Source organism: Psammomys obesus, unplaced genomic scaffold (genome assembly GCF_907164565.1).
Source record: "Psammomys obesus unplaced genomic scaffold, mPsaObe1.curated_primary_1811, whole genome shotgun sequence".
In the NCBI taxonomy this organism is placed as follows: domain Eukaryota; kingdom Metazoa; phylum Chordata; class Mammalia; order Rodentia; family Muridae; genus Psammomys; species Psammomys obesus.
In genome coordinates, this window is record NW_026590486.1 from 4,343,825 (window position 1) to 4,368,523 (window position 24,699).

Here is a 24,699-nt window from a genome sequence, read left to right on the forward strand (position 1 = left end):
TCTTGAATTTTCTAAATTCTTCCAAATCTTTATCATGTAGAGAAGCATTTTATATATACAGTGAGAGTTTTTTGGGCTTTCAGACAAAACTTAGTTCTCTTAAGAAAAGTAATTTGAAATTCAAAATTAATACTTAAAAATCATGGATATATAAATAAACTTTGGGCCCATTCAAATCATGTAGATGGATTTGTATAACTGATCTTTCCTACTGATACTTAGTAATTTTTATTATTTAAGTACATACTTATAGAAAAAAACGCATTTGAGAATTAACTCAGTCATATCATTTAGAAAATATTTAATGTTTTGAAACAAACAGGTTCATCCTACATCTATAACTTGGTCACTGGCCTTTCTTAGAGATTTAACAGCAAGGGTATTGGTAACTATTTCATATGATGAGTGCTGTCAGTTTTTTGAAGCAGATCACTTTTACTAGGTTTCCCTAGATACTGGGAAGTATGTTTTTGTTAATTGACCACTTTTTCTGATAAGTATGATTTCTAACTTATACAATACATTTAGACTTTATTACTTTTACTTATTTTCTGTGGATGTATGTGACTGGGCATATGCTATGGTGTGTGGGTAGAGGTCAGAGGACAACTTGTAGTAATTTATTTCCTCCTTATCCAAGTGGGATCCAGGGATCAAACTCCATGGCCTGTGGGTCATTCTGTATGCATGCCATGTGCGGTAAATGTACGTGGAATATTTTCTGAATGTAAGCACCTGAATGAGTTAGCAGTATTTGACATACCATTCTTTGTCATTTACTTGTGTTGTTTGGAGCCATAGTTCTAAGACTTACTACTTGTTCACCTCTAGTGCCATTGTTCACATAGTTTTATACATTAGCAAAATAATGGCATGAAGCTTTAAGAATGAAATTAGGTACATCCTTCCTACTTGCTTGTAATGTTAGATCCAAAAGGATACTTTTGATTTATATTACTGTGGACCAAGTATACAATTCTACTTAAATTGGGATAATTTTAGAATCAAAATATAAAGTTAGATTATGAGAACAACTTTTTGGTTGGTAACATAGTCATTCCTTAAATTTTATTTTCTGCCTGAAAATGATAACTGAATGTTAATTTTCATGCATAAAGTTGATAAAGTAAGATCCATATGAGTTTGCCATAATGGAAATTAAAATGTTTGTCTTCCTAGGACAAGGATTTAATGAACAGGGTTAGTTACAAGTATGGGCTAAGGATGTATGCCTTGGTGCTGCTTTCTCTTAGTGTATTATGTGATTTAGGTTTATTTGTAAAGTACTTTTAAATCTCTCATGATTGTTAATTGAGAAAAAAAAAAAACTCTTACACTCTAGAAAGAAATTTGGTGTTAACTGAAAAATCAAGTATTTGAGAGTTACTAGAATGAATTTGTAATTTTATATGTAGTGAAAAGGAAAACTGGCATGGAGATACAACATAGTGATAATGCACCCAAGATTTTTATGGTTTTTGTTTCTGTTATGCTAAACAGTTTAAGAGTCATAAACCATCAGATTAAGTTTATCTTTTTTAAACCAAAGAAAAGCATACCTTATTAAAAGGAAATTTTTATAAGATGGCATATTTTATCATAGTATTTTAGAAAGTACTATTTTACTTTTGAAAGTATTTCACTAGTTAACACTTGGTGGGGGCGATTAAATAGTGAATTTCCAGTTTCTACATATAAATATTTAGTTTATTGCTTCATTGCTTAGCTAACTTTTGCCTTATCTGTCGGGCTTTATTTTTGAGCTATACTAATCACTGTGCTTATTGTTCGAATGTCTGGTACAGGAAGCGAGCAGCTGCAAAGCATCTAATAGAGCGCTACTACCACCAGTTAACTGAGGGCTGTGGAAATGAGGCCTGCACGAATGAGTTTTGTGCTTCCTGCCCAACTTTCCTTCGTATGGATAACAATGCAGCAGCTATTAAGGCCCTTGAGCTTTATAAAATTAATGCAAAACTCTGTGATCCTCATCCCTCCAAGAAAGGAGCAAGCTCAGCTTATCTTGAGAACTCAAAAGGTGCACCTAACAACTCAGAGATAAAAATGAACAAGAAGGAAGGAAAAGACTCTAGAGATGATTTTAAAGGTAAGAGATTGTATTTTTAGTTGAAAATGGTTAATTGAAAGCTAGATCAGATATTTAAATGTATGGCTTTTTTTCTTTTTCTTTTGGGGACCTAAAAGATGTCACAGTACAGTAGAAGCCATTCTTTTGTTAAGGTGTGATAAAGGACGGTTACTTACTGAATTGATTACTTTTTTGAAACAGTTACTAACTGAATTAGTTACTTTATTACATTTTATTGATTAGCTACTTGTCAGATATAAGGAGCATATGATATATTAATGAGTTGAGCTCAACTTAAAATGATTTCTGTTTTAGCTAATAGCTTATTAGGTCATAAAATTTATGAAATATATTATCCAGTAAATGACTGGTATGACCTCTGCAATTCTAGAGGCTGTGGAATTTTGAGTCAGAAATACAAATATAAGGTAGTCCTTGTTTGTTTTCTATTTTAGAAAGCCAAGAAAAATTTTGTAATAGTTATCTGAAAAATGGGTTTTTCCTCCTCACATTTTCTTCCTGTATACTGCTTACTCTACCTTAAGCCTTTGGTGTCCTCATACTGCCTATGGACCTGACATATCAGCGGTAGTTTTTACTCAGGTCTTTTAGGGATGTGTTTTGTTTTGTTTTGTTTTGTTTTGTTTTGTTTTGGTTGTTTTGAGCAAGGTAGCTGAGACTGTCATCGGGCTTTTAATCTGCCTGCTTCTGCTTCCCCAATATTCAAATTGAAGATTTGTACCACCATACCTGGTTTATGTGGAACTGAGGATGGAACCCAGGGGCCACATAAATGGAGGATAAGCAATACCAACTAAGCTACATCCCCAACATACCTGTTCTTTTTTAAAGAGTCTTATTTTGAAATTCTTTTTAAAAATTTTTTCTTCACAATTTATTCATTATATATCCTGAATGAAGCCCCCTGCCTCAACTCCACCCAGTCCCACCCTCCCTCTTCTCCCAATCTTCTTTCCCTAGTCCACTGAAAGGGGAAGTTCTCCACTATTGCCATCTGCCCATGGCTTGTTAAGTCTCATCACGACTACCTGGATCATCTCCCTCGGTGGCCTGGCAAGGTTGCATCATCAAGAGTGAGTGATCAAAGGGCAGTCAGCTGAGTTCATGATAGAGGCAGGCAGCCCCTGCTCCCTTCATGCAGAGATCCACATGGAGACTGAGCTGCCAAAATCGGTCACACGTGAACAGGGGTTTTAGGTCCTCTTATTTTGAAAATTGTTAGATCCACTTTCTCTCATGGTTATTTAGTCTTTCTTTCTCATAATGGAAGTCATTTGTATTAACAATAATATAATTGAATTTTTCAGATTGCCAGGGCTTAGCCCCACTATCACTTGAAATATATTTAAATGAATTAGTGAATTAAAATTATGTTATATAGTTTTATGTTACTTCCACAATGGAATTATAGAGAAATCTGAAAAAAATGAATAATTTTATACAACTTTGCTACTCAAAATATATGTAGCCAGTCCTGTTTCATGAGTTTGATCATGTAAATTGTAAATAAGTAGGTGATTGCTATCAGTATGTTGAATGTGGAAGCTGTGTTGTCTCCATTATACCTGTTTCTGCTACAAAGTGGGCATCACAGAGTTAACAGTAAGTGAAGTAAGTAATACTATGCCACCATGGTTGAATGCAAGTAGTTATTGGAAAATCTGGTATATAATGGATGCATTGGTCATGTTTTTTGTCCATTTGTTCTTTTTCACAGGTTTTTGTTTTATAGATCACTCCAATTTTTATTGCATTACTTATTTTCTTTAATATTTTTAATTAGGAATTCTATATGCTTAATCAAATACTGTTCTCATTTTGATAGTTATATTTGTTCAATGTAATTAGATGTCTGTATCAGTTAGTGTGTCACAAATTCTGGCATGAAACTTTTGTACTTTAAGAGTATTAAATACCATGTTTTAACAATGTTTTTGAGCTCAGTCTAGTGGCATTGTAGTCTGAAGGAAGGGGCATCTTGAATTTTAGGCCAGTCTGTTTACACGCTGTGAGATGTGAGACACTGTCTCAAAAAAACAATTTTTAAGAATATATATATTAGAATGCTCAGGTGAGTCTTAAAAAGTGTTTCTACACTTACTATTTACTGATACCCAGACTGTAACTTTTTATTTTTGATGTAGTGCTTTACACACACACACACACACACACACACGAACAGAGAGAGACAGACGAGAGAGGCAGGCAGGCAGATGACTGATAGACAATTAAGCATTTTTAATCAGAATACTACTTGGGACAAGTATTGGTACATTTTAGTTTGTATTTCTAGAATATCAGAAACATTTGCTGAATGTGCGCCGAAAAAACATTGCAAACAAAAGGTGTGTGGATCTAGAACATTTAGGCAGAATGTTTTTATATTATTCAGTACATAGAGCAAGTACTTTCTAAATAATCTTGTAATTTGGTGATGCATCTCCAAACAGGCTGTTCATTTGTTATGGATATTCTCTGTTTTGGTTGCATTTTAGAGAAATTAAATAGATGAGAATGGTCAAAGAATATAATATTTTTCATTTAGAATAATGAGAAGTAGGCTGCATATTAGTGTTTTCATATTTACTTATTTTTAACAAACTGAAGAAATACAGCTTGGGTTAGCATGCTGGCTCAGCTAGGTACAGGTGCCTACTGCCAAGCCTCATGACCTGAGTTTGATGCCTGGGACCAACTCCTTTAGATTATTCTCTTACCTCCATATGCCTGTTATCCCTTCATCTCTAACAAATAAGTATTACTTTTTTTTTTAAAGGAAATACTCAAGATCATAAAACAAACAAGTGTTAATACTCTGGAACAGTACGTAGATTAGGTTTGTAGAGCATAAAGTTTAGTGCTTCATGGTTTAACTTTTGGAAACCAGTCCATCAGTGATATCCTGAATTCTACATTGTCTCTTACATTGATTAGGTACCTGGAATAATATGAAGATATCATAATAATGATACGTTGTCAACATGGGATGAATTTTCATTGTGACTGTAAAATTATCCTCCCTTAAATATTTAGTGATTATAATATGCTACTCCTCATTAAAAAAAATATGCTACTCCTTATTCAAACTTGTTCACAAAAGTGAATAAATTTTGTTTCAATATTGTTTAAATTTAATTTCTAAAAAAAATTGTATAGAAAAATGCCTTTTTCTAGTAAGATGAAATATCTTTTGTTAAACTGAAATGGTGAAAAGTAACATTTCAACTTTTGTTGGAACTAATATTTACCCGGAAGGTGAGAGAAGCTAGGAAGTTTATTATCCCAATTCTGTGCTTGGGAGAAAATAAATGTAAGGTTTGGTAGCTTCTACATTCTGTTTGTTTTTAATTGCCTCTAAATAATTTCCAGTTTCTCTGTTAAATGTTATTAGAACCTAAGTCAGGTAATAGTGGCAATAGCAGTAGTTTTAACTTCAGAGTTTACATGAGTAGCAATGTCTTCTCAGTCACAGAATGGAAACTCTGGAAGAAATGAGGAATACATAACATGCATTTGTTTGGTTTTAATATATTCTGAAGTAGAAAAAGAGTTGCTTGCAGATGATGAGTCATAGGAACCCTTGCTATAAAACCTTGCCTCCTTAGTCTTTTGAGAACAATGCAAAGGAAAATGCTTTCAGGATATTAGTGTAGTAGTTCTTTATCTAGGTTGTAATAAAGTATAATGATGAAATGACAAATATTTGTTTATCTTACAATGTTAATTCTAATTCATGTCTTTGTTACAAAGGAAGTCTTAATTATCATCACATAATATAATGTTGTTGAATGAATGCTAAAGAAAGGGTGAGATTGTTAGTAATTGAATGAAAAAGGAATTGGTAAGTATAGTTTGTTTATAGTTAAATTAGTTATGTTTTTAAAAAATTCTCACAAGTTCAGATTGTTTAGTTTACTTTTTCACTGTAACTTATGACAAAACAAACATATTACAATAAATGTTCTTTTTCTTTCCATTTTCTAGATGTGAATTACCTAACTGAAGAGATAGTATATGAAATTCTTGAATTATGTGGACAGAGTGGGGATTACTCTCCTTTAATTCGCGTAATTGGAAGAATTTTTTCTAGTGCTGAGGCGTTGGTTCAGAGCTTTCGGAAAGTCAAACAACACACTAAGGAGGAATTGAAATCTCTTCAAGAAAAGGATGAAGACAAGGATGAAGATGAAAAGGAAAAAGCTGCATGTTCTGCTGCTGCTGCTGCGGCTGCTGCTGCTGCTACCGCTGCTGCAGCTGCAGCTGCAGCTGCTGCCGCTGCTGCTATGGAAGAAGACTCGGAAGCGTCTTCTTCAAGGATGGGTGATAGTTCACAAGGAGACAACAATGTACCAAAATTAGGTCCTGATGAAGTGACTGTGGATATTGATGCTATTAGAAGGGTCTACACCAGGTTGCTCGCTAATGAAAAACTAGAAACTGCCTTTCTCAATGCACTTGTATATCTGTCACCTAACGTGGAATGTGACTTGACCTATCATAGTGTGTATGCCCGAGATCCTAATTATCTCAATTTGTTCATTATTGTAATGGAGAATAATAATCTCCACAGTCCTGAATATCTGGAAATGGCATTGCCATTATTTTGCAAAGCTATGTGTAAGCTACCCCTTGCAGCTCAAGGAAAACTGATTAGACTTTGGTCTAAATACAGTGCAGACCAGATTCGAAGAATGATGGAAACATTTCAGCAACTTATTACTTACAAAGTCATAAGCAATGAATATAATAGCCGAAATCTAGTGAATGATGATGATGCCATTGTTGCTGCTTCAAAGTGTTTGAAAATGGTTTACTATGCAAATGTGGTGGGAGGGGAAGTGGACACAAATCATAATGAGGAAGATGATGAAGAGCCCATACCCGAGTCCAGCGAATTGACACTTCAGGAGCTTTTGGGAGAGGAAAGAAGAAATAAGAAAGGTCCTCGAGTGGATCCACTAGAAACTGAACTTGGTGTTAAAACTCTAGATTGTCGAAAACCACTTATCTCCTTTGAAGAATTCATTAATGAACCACTGAATGATGTTCTAGAAATGGATAAAGATTATACTTTTTTCAAAGTTGAAACAGAGAACAAATTCTCTTTTATGACATGTCCCTTTATATTGAATGCTGTCACAAAGAATTTGGGATTATATTATGACAATAGAATTCGCATGTACAGTGAACGAAGAATTACTGTTCTCTACAGCCTAGTTCAAGGACAGCAGTTGAATCCCTATTTGAGACTCAAAGTCAGACGTGACCATATCATAGATGATGCACTGGTCCGGGTAAGTTTGACTGTTATTTAAAATCAGAATTAAACAAAAAGCTACAAAATGACATATTTCAGTGTATTTATTTTATCTGTGATTTTGAAAAAAAGATAGGAACATGTTGGTATTTCTGACTTATATTAATACACTTTTGCTGGTACTCACCAAAAACATTTGTTTTACTTGTTGTCTATTCTATTGAGTATTCTCTTTTTGAACCAGAGTAGGTTTTGTAGTGCTGGGGAGATGACTCAGTGGGTAAAGCATTTGTTATAAAAACATGAGGACTTAAGCTTGGATTCCCTAAACACATGTAAAACAGGAAATAGTAGAACCATTTGTAATATCTCCTAAAGCGAGATGGAGATGGAAGAATCCTCAGAAGCTTGGGATTATAACCTAGTATATAAAGTGGCAAACAAGTAGACCCTCTCTCAGCAGGTAGAAGACGAGGACTGATATTTGATTGCTTTGGCCTTCACATATGCATTTTCCCCTTTTAACATATATACCGCACATGTGTGCACACACATACACAAAGCAAAAAGAGAAATCTATTTTCTAAATTTTAAAAGCCAGCTCCAAGTGTTTCCGTTCAGAAGAAAAGACTCGTCGTTTTCAGAGACTGGAAGATTGGAACACATGTCAGATGGAAATGTGATAACCAGTGCTAAGAATGCGCGTAGGTGCAATTGGGAGAAATAATAAATCTTTATTGTAAAATTACAAGAGCTGCCTACCAAATTCCATTATGTGGAATTGTATTATGTGGAGTTGTATTATGACCTTGATGATATGATAGCAGGAGAGGGTTAGTCTATTTTGTTGGTAGTTTGGAGTTTTCAGACATTGACTGTCTTATATGACACTAGGATTTTTTTTTTTAACTGTAGTACTGTAAGTCTAGAGAATTCTGGAAAAGTAGCTATTTTGGGGAATTGGGGATTAATGTTAGCAATAGCAATTAATATCTAGAAGATTTAACTGGAAAAGAAGGAACTTCTAATCCCTAATTATTTTCAGATGATATTGATTCTTTTTCTGTTCCTTTATTCCACAGATGAAAAGAATTGCAGAGTCCCTGTCAGTTAAACCACATAATTGGTTTGCAAATTGCCAGTCATTTTAACAGAATTATATGTAACAAATTCAGGATATTTCTTAGTATTAATTATTCCTATCAAAGCTAGTTTTTTTATCAGTGAACTTGATGTAAAATTTAGTACCAGTTAAAATTGAAGTATCACCCTTATATACTAACTAATAATAATAACCTATAAACTAACAAGTAATATTCAGTTGAAAATGTTTTGTTTTCTTATGATGGATTTGTCTAAATATGAAAACTCATAAGACAACTAAATTCACATTTAATAAAAATTATTCACCTTTCTTAACTGATTTCTTCATGTTTTTCCTTTCCTCTTTTTTTCCCCTTAACATAGTGATATTAAGAGCCAGTAAAAATGTAGATATTGTTTGTAAATTTTTTAAATTATCTCTTGGGAGAAAATTAGCCTCTTCTTTATTTTCTAAAGAATTATTGAAATAAAATTATATTTAGCCTTATAATTATGCTAACATTCTTCCTAGTAAATACTGCTTGGTTATGTCAACTAGTTATATGCTTTGACATGTTATAATAATTCATTATATATCTGTACATTATATATCTGTACTATTACCAGTTTACAAAAGCTTACTTTCACAAGTCTGTGTGTCTGTCTCATTAATAAGTAGTAGAATTACAGAGAGAATTTTTGATTCTTAGGGGTTCTACCCAGCTTTTATTTCTTTTCTTATTTTGCTTCCTTTTTTAATATCCTCTTTTTCTTCTTTCTGAACCCTTTATAACACCCCCCCCCCAATTTTCCTTCCACTTTCAACGTACCAGTGTGAAAGTGTTAGAAATATAAGCATAGACACAGGACTTAGAGAACAAATTAATGGCACCCAGAAAATAGTAATTATATTGTCACACAGAAAGTTGGAGGTTTATAGCAAGCAGTATTTAGAAAGGTTCTTATTGATGAGCTGATAGAGTATGCTCTACTCTTTCTTTCTATGTCTTATTCTACACAAATCCCTTTTATTTTTTTAAACCTTGGTCTTTCTTACATAAAATAGCTTGGCATAAAATTTCTGTTAATTGTACTTTCTTATGGCCCAATCATTTTGAACTGCATAGTAAGGTTGTATAGAGAAGGAGAAATTAGAACTTTTGTAATCAATTCAACATTAATTAATAAATAATAAAAAGTTACAGTACCTAAGACTTAAGAGCTAAGTAGGAGATAATAAGTTACTCCTTAGTCTACAAATGAAGCCTAAAAAAAGATTACATATGTGTTTTTTTTTGCAGATTAATAGACAGAAGGTTAGTAAATTATGACTTTTATTTGATATAGAATGTTTATATAGCCTAGACTAGCCTTGCATTTGTGATCCTTTTGTTTCTGCATCCCTGCTTGAGTGCTAAATTTTTATGTGTACAAACACTCCTGGCCATTCATTTTAAGCAAAATGTGTCCATTGATTTCATGCTTCATTAAATTCAAATCAGTCTAACAACTCTTCCCCAACTGGTGTCTTTTTTTTTTCTTTTCTCAAAAATTTATTTATTTGTTTATTTTATAAATTACAGATTATTCACTTTGTATCCCAGCTGTAGCACACTTCCTTGTTCCCTCACAATCCCATGCTCTCACCCTCATCTCTTACCATGCCCCTTCCCAAGTCCACTGATAGGGCAGGTCCTCCTCCCCACACTCTGACCCTAGCCTATCAGGACTGGCTGCATTGTTTTCCTCTTTGGCCTGGTAAGGCTACCCCCCCCCCCCCCCCACACACACACACACTCAGGGGGAGGTGATCAAAGAGCCAGACACTGAGTTCATGTCAGAGACAGCCATTCTTCCCCTTACTAGGGAACCCACTTGGAACCTGAACTGCCATGGGCTACATCTATGTAGGGATTCTAGATTATCTCCATGCATGGTCCTATGTTGGAGTATCAGTCTCAGAAAAGACTCCTGTGCCCAGTTTTTTGTTTGTTTGTTTCTGTTGCTCTCCTGTGCAGTTCCTGTCCCCTCCAGGTCTTTCTATCTTCCCCTTCTTTCATGAGATTCCCTGCACTCTGCTCAAAGTTTGGCTATGAGTCTCAACATCTGCTTTGATACCTTGCTGAGTAGTCTTTCAAAGGCCCTCTGTGGTAGGCTCCAGTCCTGTTCCCTGTTTTCTCCCTCTTTCAGTGTCCGTCCTATTTGCCTTTCTGCATGAGGATTGAGCATCTTACCCAGGGTCCTCCTTCTTGCTTAGCTTCTTTAGGTATACAGATTTTAGTATGTTTATCCTATATTATATGTCTGATATCCACTTACAAGTGAGTATATGCCATGTGTGTCTTTCTGGTACTTTTAGAGGAAATCTCTTTCTGATAAGAGAATAGTCGGTGCATAAGTATAAGGTACTGTTTAAAAAAAAAAAAAAACCTTATAAAGTACTAGGTTTTAAAAACCCAATTTTATTCCTCCAAAAAAAAATAACTGCAATATTTCTTCTGAGTCTTGTTTTAATTGCTTTTGTTTTTTTTTTTTTGTTTTGCTTAGAAAATAATGCAGAAATAAATATTAATGAGAACTAGGTTCTATTTGAATAACAATCCTAATGTGAAAGTTTTAACAAAGTCTTTAAAAAAATAATAAGTAAAAGAAGGGGAAATGCTAATGAGATGTTTAGTGGATACAGTCATTTGCCACCAGGCTTGATGGCTGAGTTTGATCCCCAAAACAAATATGGTACTAAAGTTCTGACCCCCAAAGTTCATCTTGTGGCCTTCATGTTTGTTCTATGGCATACATGTCCCTGTACTACACAGTAAATAAATTACAGATGTTCTCTTTTTCCTCTTTTTCTCAAACAAAGCATTTTGAAAGATGTAACGTATATAAAATTTAAAGGTTGTTTTATAAAGAAGTAAAGATCAAATGTATCAAGGAAGAAACGTATTGTCAGCTATGAGATGCTTAGACTCACTTCACAGTTTAAAGGGGAAAATTGCCCAAAAATAAGAACACTACAAAAACAACAATAAAAGTTGGGGTCTTGCCTTTTAAGGATTCAGATTAGGAATTCTGATATGAAGCCAACAGGTCTACAGTTTAGATATTTTGATATATTTGTGCTCTAAACCAATGTTTTGGTGATGGTGGTTAGTACAGTTTATATATGATTTTGGCTATTTTTATTTACATGTTTAGAATATTGCCAGTATTTAAAATGGATAATGAAGTCAGAGTAACTAAAATATAGGTTGCTGGTGTTATGGGACCTGATTAAATGGATTAAGTTCTAGAATTTTCTGTAGTTAACCTGGAGACTAATAGGAATGGCTAAGATGTAGAACTGGGAAGAAAAGCTAAAAACAAAGAAAATAAAACAGGAGCTGGCACACACAGGTGATGAAAAAATGCGAAGAAAAAGTTGTTTGAATTGCTGCCCAATTTTCTCTCAAAGTCACTAGCCCCCCTTTATTAGGGTGTCTAAAAGAATTTTCTAACTCGGCTTTCGTAATTACTCTTTTGCAACACAAACTTGATTTTTATTAGTTGTCATACAGCGCTTTAATAATGGGATTTTCTCTGCTGTTCTAGGTATATTTAATATTGTTGTGGAATCATTAAATTGTTCTTAATACAGTTGTTACTAAAATTATCTAATAAAAATGAATGGAATCCCCACTTATCTTCAAAGTGATTTTTCAGAATCATAATGAGAAATGAAGTAGTTGGTATCATAATGGCTTAGCGTAATATAATTTAAAAGAATGAAATTCACCAAACTTCTTAGTGTTGTAGGAAAATGGAATTTAGAGAGATTCTTACTTGAAATGAATGTCATATTTGGGCTTAGAACCTAAGATCTAATCAATTGAGTCAGCCCTTAACTACTTAAACTTGAGGCTGGTCTTTATTGTTTTACAGAGAACATGAAAAAGTGAAATTCATCAAGACAATTACATTGTGATCAATTTATTTATCTACCAAAGTATATAAACTACTACTCTTTACCCATCTAAGAGTCTACACATTTTAAAATAGAGCTAATTCAAGTGCTGCTTTTACTTAAATAATCATATGATTAGGAGGCCTTTTTTTTTTTTCTTCAGTTTTATCAACATAGTGTTTGAGGTAGTAACTCAGGTTTTAGATGGACTTTAAAAATTTTTTTGACCTTTAACGATATGGGAATAGAATGCTTTTTTTTTTTTATCAATATATAATTTTATTTAGAGTTTTGGGAATGCTTTCTTATTAGGTCAACTTATAAATAACGATCTCTCTAGGATTTTGTGCTACCAATTAGAAGTTAAGGAAATTATTTGAACAGTGAGTGAGAACAAGAATTTTTAATAAGCAAAGAAGTCCAGTTAGGAAGTGGCAGTTACTACTGTATACAGTATAATAATACCGGTGCATTTTAATTTTGTCTAGTGGTTTCTATGAAGGCAATACTATTTATTTTATATTATACTTCAAGAAGTATGTATATAAAAATCCCTTACTGTATAATAAATGAGGTTAAGGGTGCATATAGATTTTTTGCAGAATTGAAATTGGCATATCCAACAGTTTTCATATATCCAACTACATATTAAACAAATTACTTTACAAATTAAGTTTTAAATAAAGTAATATAACAGTAATTTTTAGGTTCTACACTATTTGGTTGATGCAACAATGGCTTAAGTATTGTATGTATGTCGGGGGCAGAGAAGTTAGTGTTTCAAGTGCTACTTTTTAGTTTTAGATTTTGTATTTTGGAGACAGGGTTTCTCTAGCCATCCTTGGCTGTCCTGAAACTCACTCTGTGGACCAACCACACTGTTCTGAAATTTAGAGATCTGACTACCTCGCCTCCCGAGTGCTGAGATTAAAGATGTATATCACTACTGTCCACAGTTACTGTTTTTAAGAAAAAGAAAATTTAATGTGACTTCTTATGCAAATGGCTTTTGTCCATGGTTATTATTAAATTTATGCTTTGTTTTTCCATAACTACATTTTTTTTTTGCTTTTTTTTTTTTTTAAATAGGCTACTAATGCATTATCCTCAACCAAGATAAGAATTTACAAAATCAACTTTGGCACATTGAGAATGGTCTTAAATAGCTAATTGGACATTTTTACCTACAGAATTAAGCTGCCAACTATTTTTTAAATCATAACATATGAATATATCCTGATTGTGAAAAAAAATTTAAGAGTGTTGTTAAAAATATGGAAAGCCAAGGAAGAAAGTAAAAGTCACATAAAGTAGAAAATATACTATGTCTAGTTTCATTGCAGAAGTAGTTGAACCATGGTTTAAAGCTTACTGCCTGGATTATAGCCTCTCTTCTCTGAAGTACTGTCTCGTAAGAAATAGAGCCTTTCATTACTCAATGGACCATCTGTAATATTGTTGTAGCAGCCTACTTGCTAGGTGCTTATAGATACCAAACCAGTTTTATTTTTAAAATGATCCATAAATTTTATATAGTGCTGCTGCTGCTTTTATTCCTGGAATATTTTTGTTTTTAAAATTTTCCTGTTTAAACATTTTGAAAAAACTGGAAATACTTATTTGTTAATCTTACTTTAGATAGGGAATCACTATATGGAATTTTCTAGATAGATTAAACTGTACTAAGTTCACAGAGTTTGCATGCAGGGATTAAAAGAAAGCCACAAATTTAGACTCAATGGTAGAGAATTAATCTAAGCACTTCAATTATTAATTTATTTGATAACGTATTGTAATGTTTATTTTACATTTTAAACCAAAGTAAAAAAGATAGAAAATTATGTTTTTATTGATCACAATAGAACTTACTGAATTAATGCTTCTGTCAACCAGAATTGACAGGAAAAGGGTAGAGACTGATAGACGTGGACAGACATATTCTGTCTTAAGTACCAGCAAGCCTTTGAATCAGTAATCGGCATGTTTTAAAAGAAATAGCAAGCGAATGCACAAATAATATTGGATTTTTCCCTGCTAACTAATATTTTGATCACAGCCATTTTTCTTTAGTGATGGAAAAGCAAATGAAGTCATTAACTTAAAATCTCTTAAATTTTATTAAGTTTTCGCATAATAATAATAGTATTCTGGGTGGGACCAAATTTAAACTGAAATGATCATTGAAATTTTACGGTTCAAAGTTATTCTGTCTTAAGACAGGTTTCCAGCTAGCACTGTTGTCATAGTTCTGATTTCCATTTCCAAGATTAATTTTGAATCTATATTTTTGGCTTTGTAGTCTCAGAACTAATCTACCTTTTGAGCTTTTGGGACATAAAATTATGAATTTTTAAAAATAATGTATATTTTTAAATGATAATATGTTATTAATAATTTTACAGGCTCTTTAGAAATTATATATTTTTAAGTCTTTATTATCTTGTAGTAAAAAGAGTAGTACCTATTTCTTAGTACATTAGAAAGTAGGCTTGATTTACTGAAGCTTAATAGTTAAATGTTAGTTTTTAGTTACAATTGGGACTTGTAAAAGAGTATTTAGTTTCTTACGTTCAGTAACAAAATTACATGAAAAATGAATTCTATAATTACTGGCCTGAAAATTATGTATTTGAGGTGAGAAGGTAGATCAGTTAGTAGAGTGCTTATAACACCTGAGTTTAATCCACTTTAATCCTGTTGAAGAAAATGAAAATAAAGTGTGCATTGTAGTTCCAACTCCAGATGGGCAAGTCCTGGCAGACGCCTGGGGCTTTTTGATAGTGCAGCGTAACCTTATCTGCCAGTGAGAGACCCTCTCCAGACAAGCAAGGTGGACAGGTCCTGAGGAATAACATCTTAGGTGGAAGCACACGTCTATTTGCTCACTGGACATACAAATGATATAAAGAAGACCAAAACAGAGCTTCTTTTAAGAGTAAATTTGTAGGAGCCTAGAACCCTCAGATGAAGATATCCAGGGAGTAATTTCAACCATTTCCCCCCCACCCACCCAAAAAAATGTTTTGGCTACAACCCCTACTAAGAAATTTATTGCTTTGTAAACACAGTATATACCTGTGTGTTGAAATAAATTTTGCCAAAAACAGAAGGTCCTGTTACAGTTTGGAGTACATTACATTTTTTTTTTTTTTAATCCTTACTGGTTGCAGATCATTAAATGATTGCAGCTAGCAGTTTTTAAAACAGATCTAGGAGAACCAAGCCAGATCATGAATTTATGAAATTTTAAATTTTTATAAATATTAGAATATAGAAAAAGGACTGTTACCTATAGCATTTGCTTTGAGAATCTAATGTACTTATTCCAGTGCCATTTACACTTTTCAAAGCCATTTTAAATTCCTTTTTAGAATAGTTAGTAAAAGCTTAATATCCTTAAATGTTTTGTCAAACTTTGATTTTTAAGGTTACATTTTTTCTTTTAAAGCCAGCAGATGTTTGGAAACAATGTTGAAAAAATTTGAATAGTTATGAATATTATCTGCAAAGTTTAGGTACATTAAAAACAACTTACATTTTAAATATGACACCTTAGAATTTAATATTAATTTCATAGTAGACTGAAGTTAATGCTAATGGATCAGATTTATTTAATTTTTAGATGAAGAATAAAGAAATTATCAAGTATATGTTTCCCCTGCCTTTGTGAAAAATGTAGATATTGTCACATTATAAGTCACCAAAAAGTAGCTACAATTATAAATTTGTTTTGGCAGATGGGTAGTTGTGTTAACAAAATGGTCTTGATGTGTAATCCAGGATTACCTAGGGTTTATGATTTTCCTCTCTCATAGGCTTGAACAACCACATCTCGCTTTCCAATATATATTTCTTAATTGAAATTATTTCACTTATAATATGACAGCTAGGAAGGCTTAACTTTTTGTATTTCCTTTCTAATTAGTTGTAGATCTACAATAATTTGTACTAGTAAGCAATGGATTGGTCACATTTCTGTACTTGTTTTTGCTAACATGACTAGCCAAATGAATTGACATTTTGGTGCCCCAACTTTTTTTTAGCTTTTAAATACCAATGTATTATTATATTTTATAAAAAACATAGTAGAAAATTTAGTTACCAAAATTAGAAGTAACCATTTTATGCAGTGGTGGTTTTATGTATATATGTTATGTGATATATGTGTTTGGTTCATGCGAATGAGTGTGCTGCTGTTTATACCCATGTGTGAACATGTGGAAGGGCCAGTGTATGATGCCAGGTGTTTTTTTGTTTGTTTGTTTTTAGATAATAAGATTATTGAGTGAACTAGAAGCTCACCATTTTGGTTAAGCTGGCTAACCAGTACACTTTAGAGATCTGGCTTGTTCCCCAGCCCACATCACTTAAAAGATAACAGAAAGGCATAACTGTTTGCCTGTTATAATAATAATTTATATGTCTACTATAATTTCTATTAGTAAACAATATATAAGTCACATTTCTATATTTGGTGTTGCAGGCATCAGTGTCCATGCCAGAAATTTTACATGGCTGCTAGGTATTCAGAGTAAGGTGTTAATGCTTGCAGATAAAGTATTTTTACCAACAAATCTATGTCCCCAATACTCTGGCATACTCTTTTGGGGCTACCAGTTTGCTTCTTGTTTCTATTCAGAAACAAAATTGATTCCTACAACTGCGTATTTTTTCCTGCTTGTACTTTGCTTTCATCCTGTTAACAATGGTCCTCTTTTTTTATATTTTCAACCAACAGCTAGAGATGATTGCTATGGAAAATCCTGCAGACTTGAAGAAGCAGTTGTATGTGGAATTTGAAGGAGAGCAGGGAGTAGATGAAGGAGGTGTCTCCAAAGAATTTTTTCAGTTGGTTGTAGAGGAAATCTTTAATCCAGATATTGGTAAGTGTTAGTGCTGTGATTATGGTATGTTAGTCTTTTGAATTATGAACTTGATTTAGAAATAATCTCAGCTAAATAAATAGCAAAAGAATTGGCTGTTTTACCTATAATTACAGATAACAAATATGTCTGCTTCAGGAACTGTTCTGTCATATGTTCAGGTTCTTCCTTAGTTTACTTCTTGGTATTGGTTAAGTTTAATTTGAAAAACCTTACAGTGGTGAATTTGAAAGAACTGGTCTTGGTTTTGGCTTTTTAGATAGACTTTTTAAATTATATTAGTGCTTTCTGTCCTAAAATGCATGATCCTCCTGTTTTACTTTACCCAGTGGTAAGGTATGAAATTCTCTTTCCCCCAGCATGTTAGACATTGTTTAAAATGTTTTCCTACAAAACAAGTGAAAATAAACTTAGAAAAATTAGAAGGCATATAAATTTGTTGTAAAATTTTTTCATGTTCAGTTTTAAAAAGACAAATCTGTATTTATTAATGCTCACATGTAAAGTAATGATGATAGAAAAATGTCTAAGTTTGGCTTTGAGTAATGAAGATTATGTGAAGCTGAAAGATCACAAAATGTTTTTTTTAAAGTATATTAGCTCATATTTGATATGTATGTATGTATTATTACAATTTATTCAGTTTGTATCCTGGCTGTTCCCCCTCCCCAGTCCCACTTACCCTCCCTCTTCTCCACCTATTCCCCTCCCCTAGCTCACTGATAAGGGAAGACCTCCTCTCCTTCTGTCTGACCCTAGACTATCAGGTCTCATCAGGGCTGGCTGTATCATCTTCTGTGGTCTGGCAAGGCTGCTCCCCCGAGGGACAGGTGATCAAAGAGCTGGCCACTGAATTCATGTAAGAGACAAGCCCCTGATCCCTTTACTAGGGAACCCACTTGGAGATGGAGCAGCCTATGGGCTTCTTGATATGTGTCTTAAGTAACTTAAAGTTACTCAATTTTGTCGAATTGTTTTACTACTTGATCATAAGTTCGTTTCTTACCCAATTTTCAGTCATTGAGTGGATAACATGATAGTAAAATAATTTTTGTCAAAGATTGCAAAAAAAAAAACCCTTTGAAAATAATAAAACTATAAAAAGACCTTTACAGAAATGTCATCCAGCTTCTCTGAATCTTATACCACCAATTAATATAAGATACTATGTATGCAGTTTTTTCGCATAGATGTAATAGAAATAATTATATCTACTGTATTTAAGGTCTACATTTGTGATTTTTGTTCAAAATTAATAATCTAAATATATTAGTCTTTAAAAAAGTACAAATGTTTTAAAAATTATTTTTTATAGGTATGTTCACATATGACGAAGCTACAAAATTATTTTGGTTTAATCCATCTTCTTTTGAAACTGAGGGTCAGTTTACTCTGATTGGCATAGTCCTGGGTCTGGCTATTTACAATAACTGTATACTGGATGTCCATTTTCCCATGGTTGTCTACAGGAAGCTAATGGGGAAAAAAGGAACTTTTCGTGACTTAGGAGACTCTCATCCTGTAAGTTGTTTGTCATTCTTTAAATAGTCTTTAAGATATTATCTAAATACAGAAATATATCTCAATTTATATAAAAATGTTTTTGTTTAGAATCTTTTGATGACATTGCTATCCAGTATGGTAATGTACTTTTAATCTGGTTAAGTATAATGAACACTTAAAATTGTGTTGCTTTTTTAGGATGTTTTTTCTAGATTGCGTCATGCATCTTTTGATTGACCTCATAATGAAATGTTGGAAGCATTATGTTTTCAGTGTAACCTCCGAGTCTGCCTAGGAAAATGTGCATTTCCTAGTCCTTGATAGATACAGCTGATGTGTTTTTCTTTCCTGGTACCTGCTCCCAACCTGAAAACATTGGATGTTCTAGAGCACAGTATGAAATCTGTTGCTGAATTGATGATTTGAAGAATTTCCAAGCAAAGTTTGACTTATTATCAATGACAGCCTTTTCTGTCTTACTAAACTACTTGGAAGACGGGAGATATTTTGGGGATGATTTTTGTTGATAAATTGTTTCTACAAAAAAATGAAAAATACTTTTAAATTTGTTTTACCAGTTATTTGATAACCTCATTTCTCTTCTTGTTAGGTTTTATATCAGAGTTTAAAGGACTTACTGGAATATGAAGGGAATGTGGAAGATGATATGATGATCACTTTCCAGATATCACAAACAGATCTTTTTGGTAACCCAATGATGTATGATCTAAAGGAAAATGGTGATAAAATTCCAATTACAAATGAAAACAGGAAGGTAATAAAATTTTTATGTTATTGTTTCATAAATATCTAATTTCAAATCAGTATTCTTGCAAAGTTTTCAAAGAATTATCTAATATGGTTTGAAGCAGGAACAAAAAAATGTCCACGTGAACAAATTAATCTAAATAGTAAAGCTATAGTTTGCTAACTTTTAGATAATAGCTAATGTGAGTGTACACAGTTAACTGCTAATTCTCCTTTCAAGAAAGAGTAAACAGACTAGGAGAGAATGAATAGGTAAATATATAGGTAAATATAGCACAGCACCAGAAGTAGGGCATTACCCTATTAAACCTTAGAGGTCTACAGGTCCTAGTGATTAAGAACCTATTTAGTAGTAGACATACTTCTCATGTGAAGTTTAATTATATATCTAAAAATTATTCTTTACATTTGGTTTCTGTCAACTTAAAAAGGTATCCATTTGGGAATAGGAAATATTCTGAGCACAATAAGAAAATTATGGTACATAGAGTAAATTTAAGAAACATGTAAGTTTATATTATTTTTTGGTAAAATATTATACTGTCAGGAAACAGAATACATTTTGGGGGGTTCTCTTTAAATTTTTTTTTTTTTTATTACAATTTATTCACTTTGTATCCCAGCTATAGACCCCTCCTAATCCCACCCTCCTTCCCTCTTCTCCTCCCATGCCCCTTCCCCAGTCCACTGATAGGGGAAGTCCTCCTCCCTCTCCATCTGACCCTAGCCTGTCAGGTCTCATCAGGACTGGCTGCATTGTCTTCCTCTGTGGCCTGGTAAGGCTGCTCCCACTCAGGGAGAGGTGATCAAAGAGCCAGCCTCTGAGTTCTTGTCAGAGACAGCCTAGTCCCACCCTCATGACCCACTCTCCCCCTTCCCACCTCCTTTTCTCATAGAATGGGAGGGCACCCTCATGGGAAACTTGCCCATACTGGTACATCAATTCCCAGCGGGACCAAGCCCATCCTTTCCCATTGAGGCTAGACAAGGAAGCCCATGTGATCCAGAGGCAGGCAATAGAGTCAGAAGCAGCCACTACTTCTACTGTTAGGGGACCCACATGAAGAACAAACTACACTCCTTCTACAAATGTGTAGTGGCCCTAGGTCCTGCCCATGCTTGCTCTGTGGCTGTTGGTTCTGTCTTTGTGATCCCCATGGGCCCAGGTTATTTTACTGTGTAGGTCTTCTTGTGGTGTCCTTGGTTCTGCTGGTTTCCTCAGACCTTCCCTCACACTCTTCCCCAAGTTGGGTCTGTTGTCTGGCTGTGGGTTTTGTATCTGTTTCCATCATCTGCTAGGTGGATACTCTCAGGAGATACTTATGCTAGGCTTCTGTCTGCAAGTGTAGTAGAGTGACAGTATTGTTACTATTGTCAGGGTTGGCTTGCTCTCATGGCGTGGGTCTCAAATTGTACTTCGTCATTGTTTGGCCATTCCCTCGATCTCTGACCCATCTTTATCCCTGTGGTACTTGTAGGCAAGGCACATTTGGGTTGAAGGTTTTGTGGGTGGGCTGGTGTCCCTCTCCCTCCACTAGAAGTCCCTTCAGGCTCCATATGTCCTGCTCCTAGGAGTCTCAGCTAGATCACTCATATAGACACCCAGAAGCCTCCCCCTTCCCAGAGATACCCTCCTATTTATTTCCAGTCTCTCCCAGCCTTAGCCCCTTCCCACCCTTGACCCCATCCCTGCTCCCCTCCTAATCTCCCACCCAGTACCCTCCCTTCACTTACTTCAGATGACTATTTTATTTCCTCTTGCAGATGGTTAACTGCCACGTGGATTCTAGAAGTTAAACTTATATCCTAAGAGTTGCTAATGCTCTTAACTACGGAACTAACTCTCTACAAATTTTATTTTTTAAATGTATTTTAAAAAAAATACTGTTGAAGGTTTTCTTTGGGAGTTGGGATTAAAACCACTATGTAGCCTTGGAGCTTATTGATCTGTATAACATGTAATTTATTGTTGTTAATGTTTCCACAGGAATTTGTCAATCTTTATTCAGACTATATTCTCAATAAATCAGTAGAAAAACAATTCAAGGCATTTCGCAGAGGTTTTCATATGGTGACTAATGAATCTCCCTTAAAGTACTTATTCAGACCAGAAGAAATTGAATTGCTTATATGCGGAAGCCGGGTAAGAAAGATATCTTTAAAAAAAACAAACCTCATCATTTTTTTTTTTTTTAATGGTGTGCTCTAGATGTTAAGGTGTATTTTTTTTTTTTCTATAATTTTCAGAATCTAGATTTCCAGGCACTAGAAGAAACTACAGAGTATGACGGTGGCTATACCAGAGAATCTGTTGTGATTAGGTGAGGTGTTTAATTCTTAAAAAAGGAAGATTTTATTCATAAAAGAAGTGAATGTGTACTTTTGTTATTCAGTCCTGTATCTGTAGGAATTGGTTCCCAAACAGGCTCAAAGGCTTACACCTTTGAGACCTGTAAATTTAATTATATTACCAGTTTTCATATAGTCTAATGATTTATTTCATGAATTAAGTGATTTAAGTCTCATATTTTCTCCTGCTTTTAGTTTATTTTTGGTAATTTGTAAAATAGTACATTTAGTCTTTTAGATACTTGGGAAGAACCATGTATTTATATAATTATGAACTATTTTCAGGACACTAGTACCAATACTAACTTTCTCTAGTCAAATGCCCTTTTTAATGTGTCTGCTTCTCTGTATTGTGTTACTATCCAATTCTGAAAGAATGTTTTTTTCCAATCTCCAAATGACAGTGGTTAAAATGGCAGCGATGTACTTTTGCCATCCACTGTTTGCATGAAGTCAGAGGCATTTATACAAGTACCTTTCTGGAAAATCACTAGAGCTGTAAGACTCAAGTATGTGAACAACAGAATGAATATTAACTATGTTTATAATGATACATTATGTTTAATAGTTTTATATTACAGAATTTTTTGTTATTTAGGTTTGTTGAAGATTACTTTTGCTTTGCTTTCTAACAAAACAAAATTGTTTACTTACGGCAACCATTATATTGCTGATCAGTTTCAAAAGAGATCCATAAAAGGGTTGAACATGGTAATAGGAATGCCTTACTGTTAATATCGTAGCATCGCTACAGTAATGCTGATGTAAGATAGGGCTTGTTACAGAATTACTAAGAGAATACTAACATCACAATATATTCCTTTTAGACCAGTAGAATATCTTGGACTTTTCCTTCTGAATAAATTATCTAAGAAATTAAAGTTTTGTACTTTTGTAGCAATACCATTCTAATGTACTGCATACCTTAAGATCCGTGAATTCAGAGTTTCATGGCAGGCAAGTTAGAAGAGTACCATAGCTTCAAACTTAACAGTTTCTGATATCTTAAACTCTTTGAAACTACTTCAATGTTCTGATTTTTGTCAGTATAAATATTGTGAAAACTTGGGAGTTTATAGTTGTAAAAAGTCAAACACTAAAATAATCTTCTCTTCCCCTAGAAAAATTATCTCATGTATTTTAGAATAAATGAATCTTTCTCACTATTTATCTTTTTTCCCCCTCCAAAATCTTGTGGTAGCTTAATTGCTCTTTAAAGAATGGAACTCAGTGGCTGGTTCTTTGATCATCTCCCCTTGAGGTGGGGAGCAGCCTTACCAGGCCATAGAGGAAGACATTGCAGCCAGTCCTGATTAGACCTAATAGTCTAGGCTCATAGTGAGGGGAGGAGGACCTGCCTTATCAGTGGACTGGGGAAGGGGCATGGGAAGAGATGTGGGAGGGTGGGATTGGGAGGGGTTTTAGGGAGGGGGTTACAGCTGAGATACAAAGTGAATAAATTGTTAAAAAAAAAAAAAAAAAAGAAAGATGGAAAAGAATGGTTCTCTAAACATTACCAATATGGTCTTAGTCATAATACTAATACTGATGTATGAGATAAGGTTTAAATACAGTGAAATATGCAGAAGTTTACTAGACAATTTGGAAATTCAGATAATTATACTCTTACCACATCAAGATATGAACTGTTATCCAAGTACCTGTGATTTTTTTTTTCCATTTGTTTCCTGTCCCTGAGAGGCAGTTGATTACTGTTTAAATTTCTGTAACAGTAACTAGGTTGCTTTCTTTCTCTCTCTTATTTCTTTATTCCTTCTTTCCTTCTTTCCTTCTTTCCTTCCTTCCTTCCTTCCTTCCTTCCTTCCTTCCTTTCTTCCTTCCTTCCTTCCTTCCTTCTCTTCTTTTTCTATTTAATGTTTCTGAATTTAATATACATGGAATCACAAAGTATGCATTTTTGAAATTCATCCATTATTGCACTAATTTAGTGCATTTTTAAAGGCAAAGTAATGTTTTAAATGATTGTATGATGTTTGCTTATTAAATTACTGATGGCGATTTGATTGTCTTTAGATTGTTGCTATTACAAATAAAGGTATCTATTCTTATTGTCGAATTGTTTTCATTTCTTCTGGACAGTCAAATGGGTGGAAGGTTGTTGCATAGTACATACATTTTTAACTTTTAAGAAGCATGGCAAGAATATTTTGTTGCGAAATGGCACTGCTCTTTTACCCTAGGATGATTGGCAGTGCCAGCACTCAGCTCTACATCTCATTTATCTTTGGCTTTATTTTCTTGGAGGAGTGTGAAGTAAAATTTCATTAAAGTTTTAAGTTTGTATATCTCTGAAGACTCATGATCTTTAGCTGGATTTAGGTATTTATTTTTTAGCCATTCATTTGTGAATCGTCTTCCCCATTTTTCTTTGCATTGATTGTGAACTTTTTCTTTTAAAATATATTCTTTATAAAAGATCATTGCTAGCATATTATACATGTGTTCTTCTCGTCTGGCGCTTTCGTTTTCTCACTGAATTTCAGTTTTATTGAAAATGAGCTTTGTGTGAGTTAATTCTAGAGTTGGTTTTGCTCTCTGCTTATCCATTTGTTCTTTGGTGAAAATCACACCTTGTTGATTCCTTTACCTTTAAGGCACAAGTCCATAAATCAGCTGGAGTGAGCCCCTTCATTTTGTCATTGTTCTCAGTTGTTTTCATTACTTTTACTTCAATATAAATATTAAAATTTGTTCAGTTTTACATGAATAAGGTAAACTCTTTGAAATATTGATTTGGATTGCTTTTAGTTTGAGAATTGTCATTTTCATCAGTTTGGATTTT

At 33.7% G+C, this 24,699-nt stretch overlaps 1 protein-coding gene across 8 annotated transcripts in view; it reads left to right on the plus strand.

The window, feature by feature from the left end:
• Ube3a (ubiquitin protein ligase E3A) overlaps positions 1–24,699 on the plus strand; it is an 89,576-nt gene that overhangs the window by 51,628 nt on the left and 13,249 nt on the right. For all 8 annotated transcript variants that reach the window (XM_055607501.1, XM_055607503.1, XM_055607504.1 and 5 more), the window contains 7 exons: positions 1,806–2,107; positions 6,095–7,404; positions 17,132–17,276; positions 18,592–18,797; positions 19,390–19,554; positions 21,535–21,690; positions 21,795–21,868. In XM_055607501.1, coding sequence (XP_055463476.1) covers positions 1,806–2,107; positions 6,095–7,404; positions 17,132–17,276; positions 18,592–18,797; positions 19,390–19,554; positions 21,535–21,690; positions 21,795–21,868 — 2,358 coding nt within the window. The remainder of the gene's footprint in view (positions 1–1,805; positions 2,108–6,094; positions 7,405–17,131; positions 17,277–18,591; positions 18,798–19,389; positions 19,555–21,534; positions 21,691–21,794; positions 21,869–24,699) is intronic.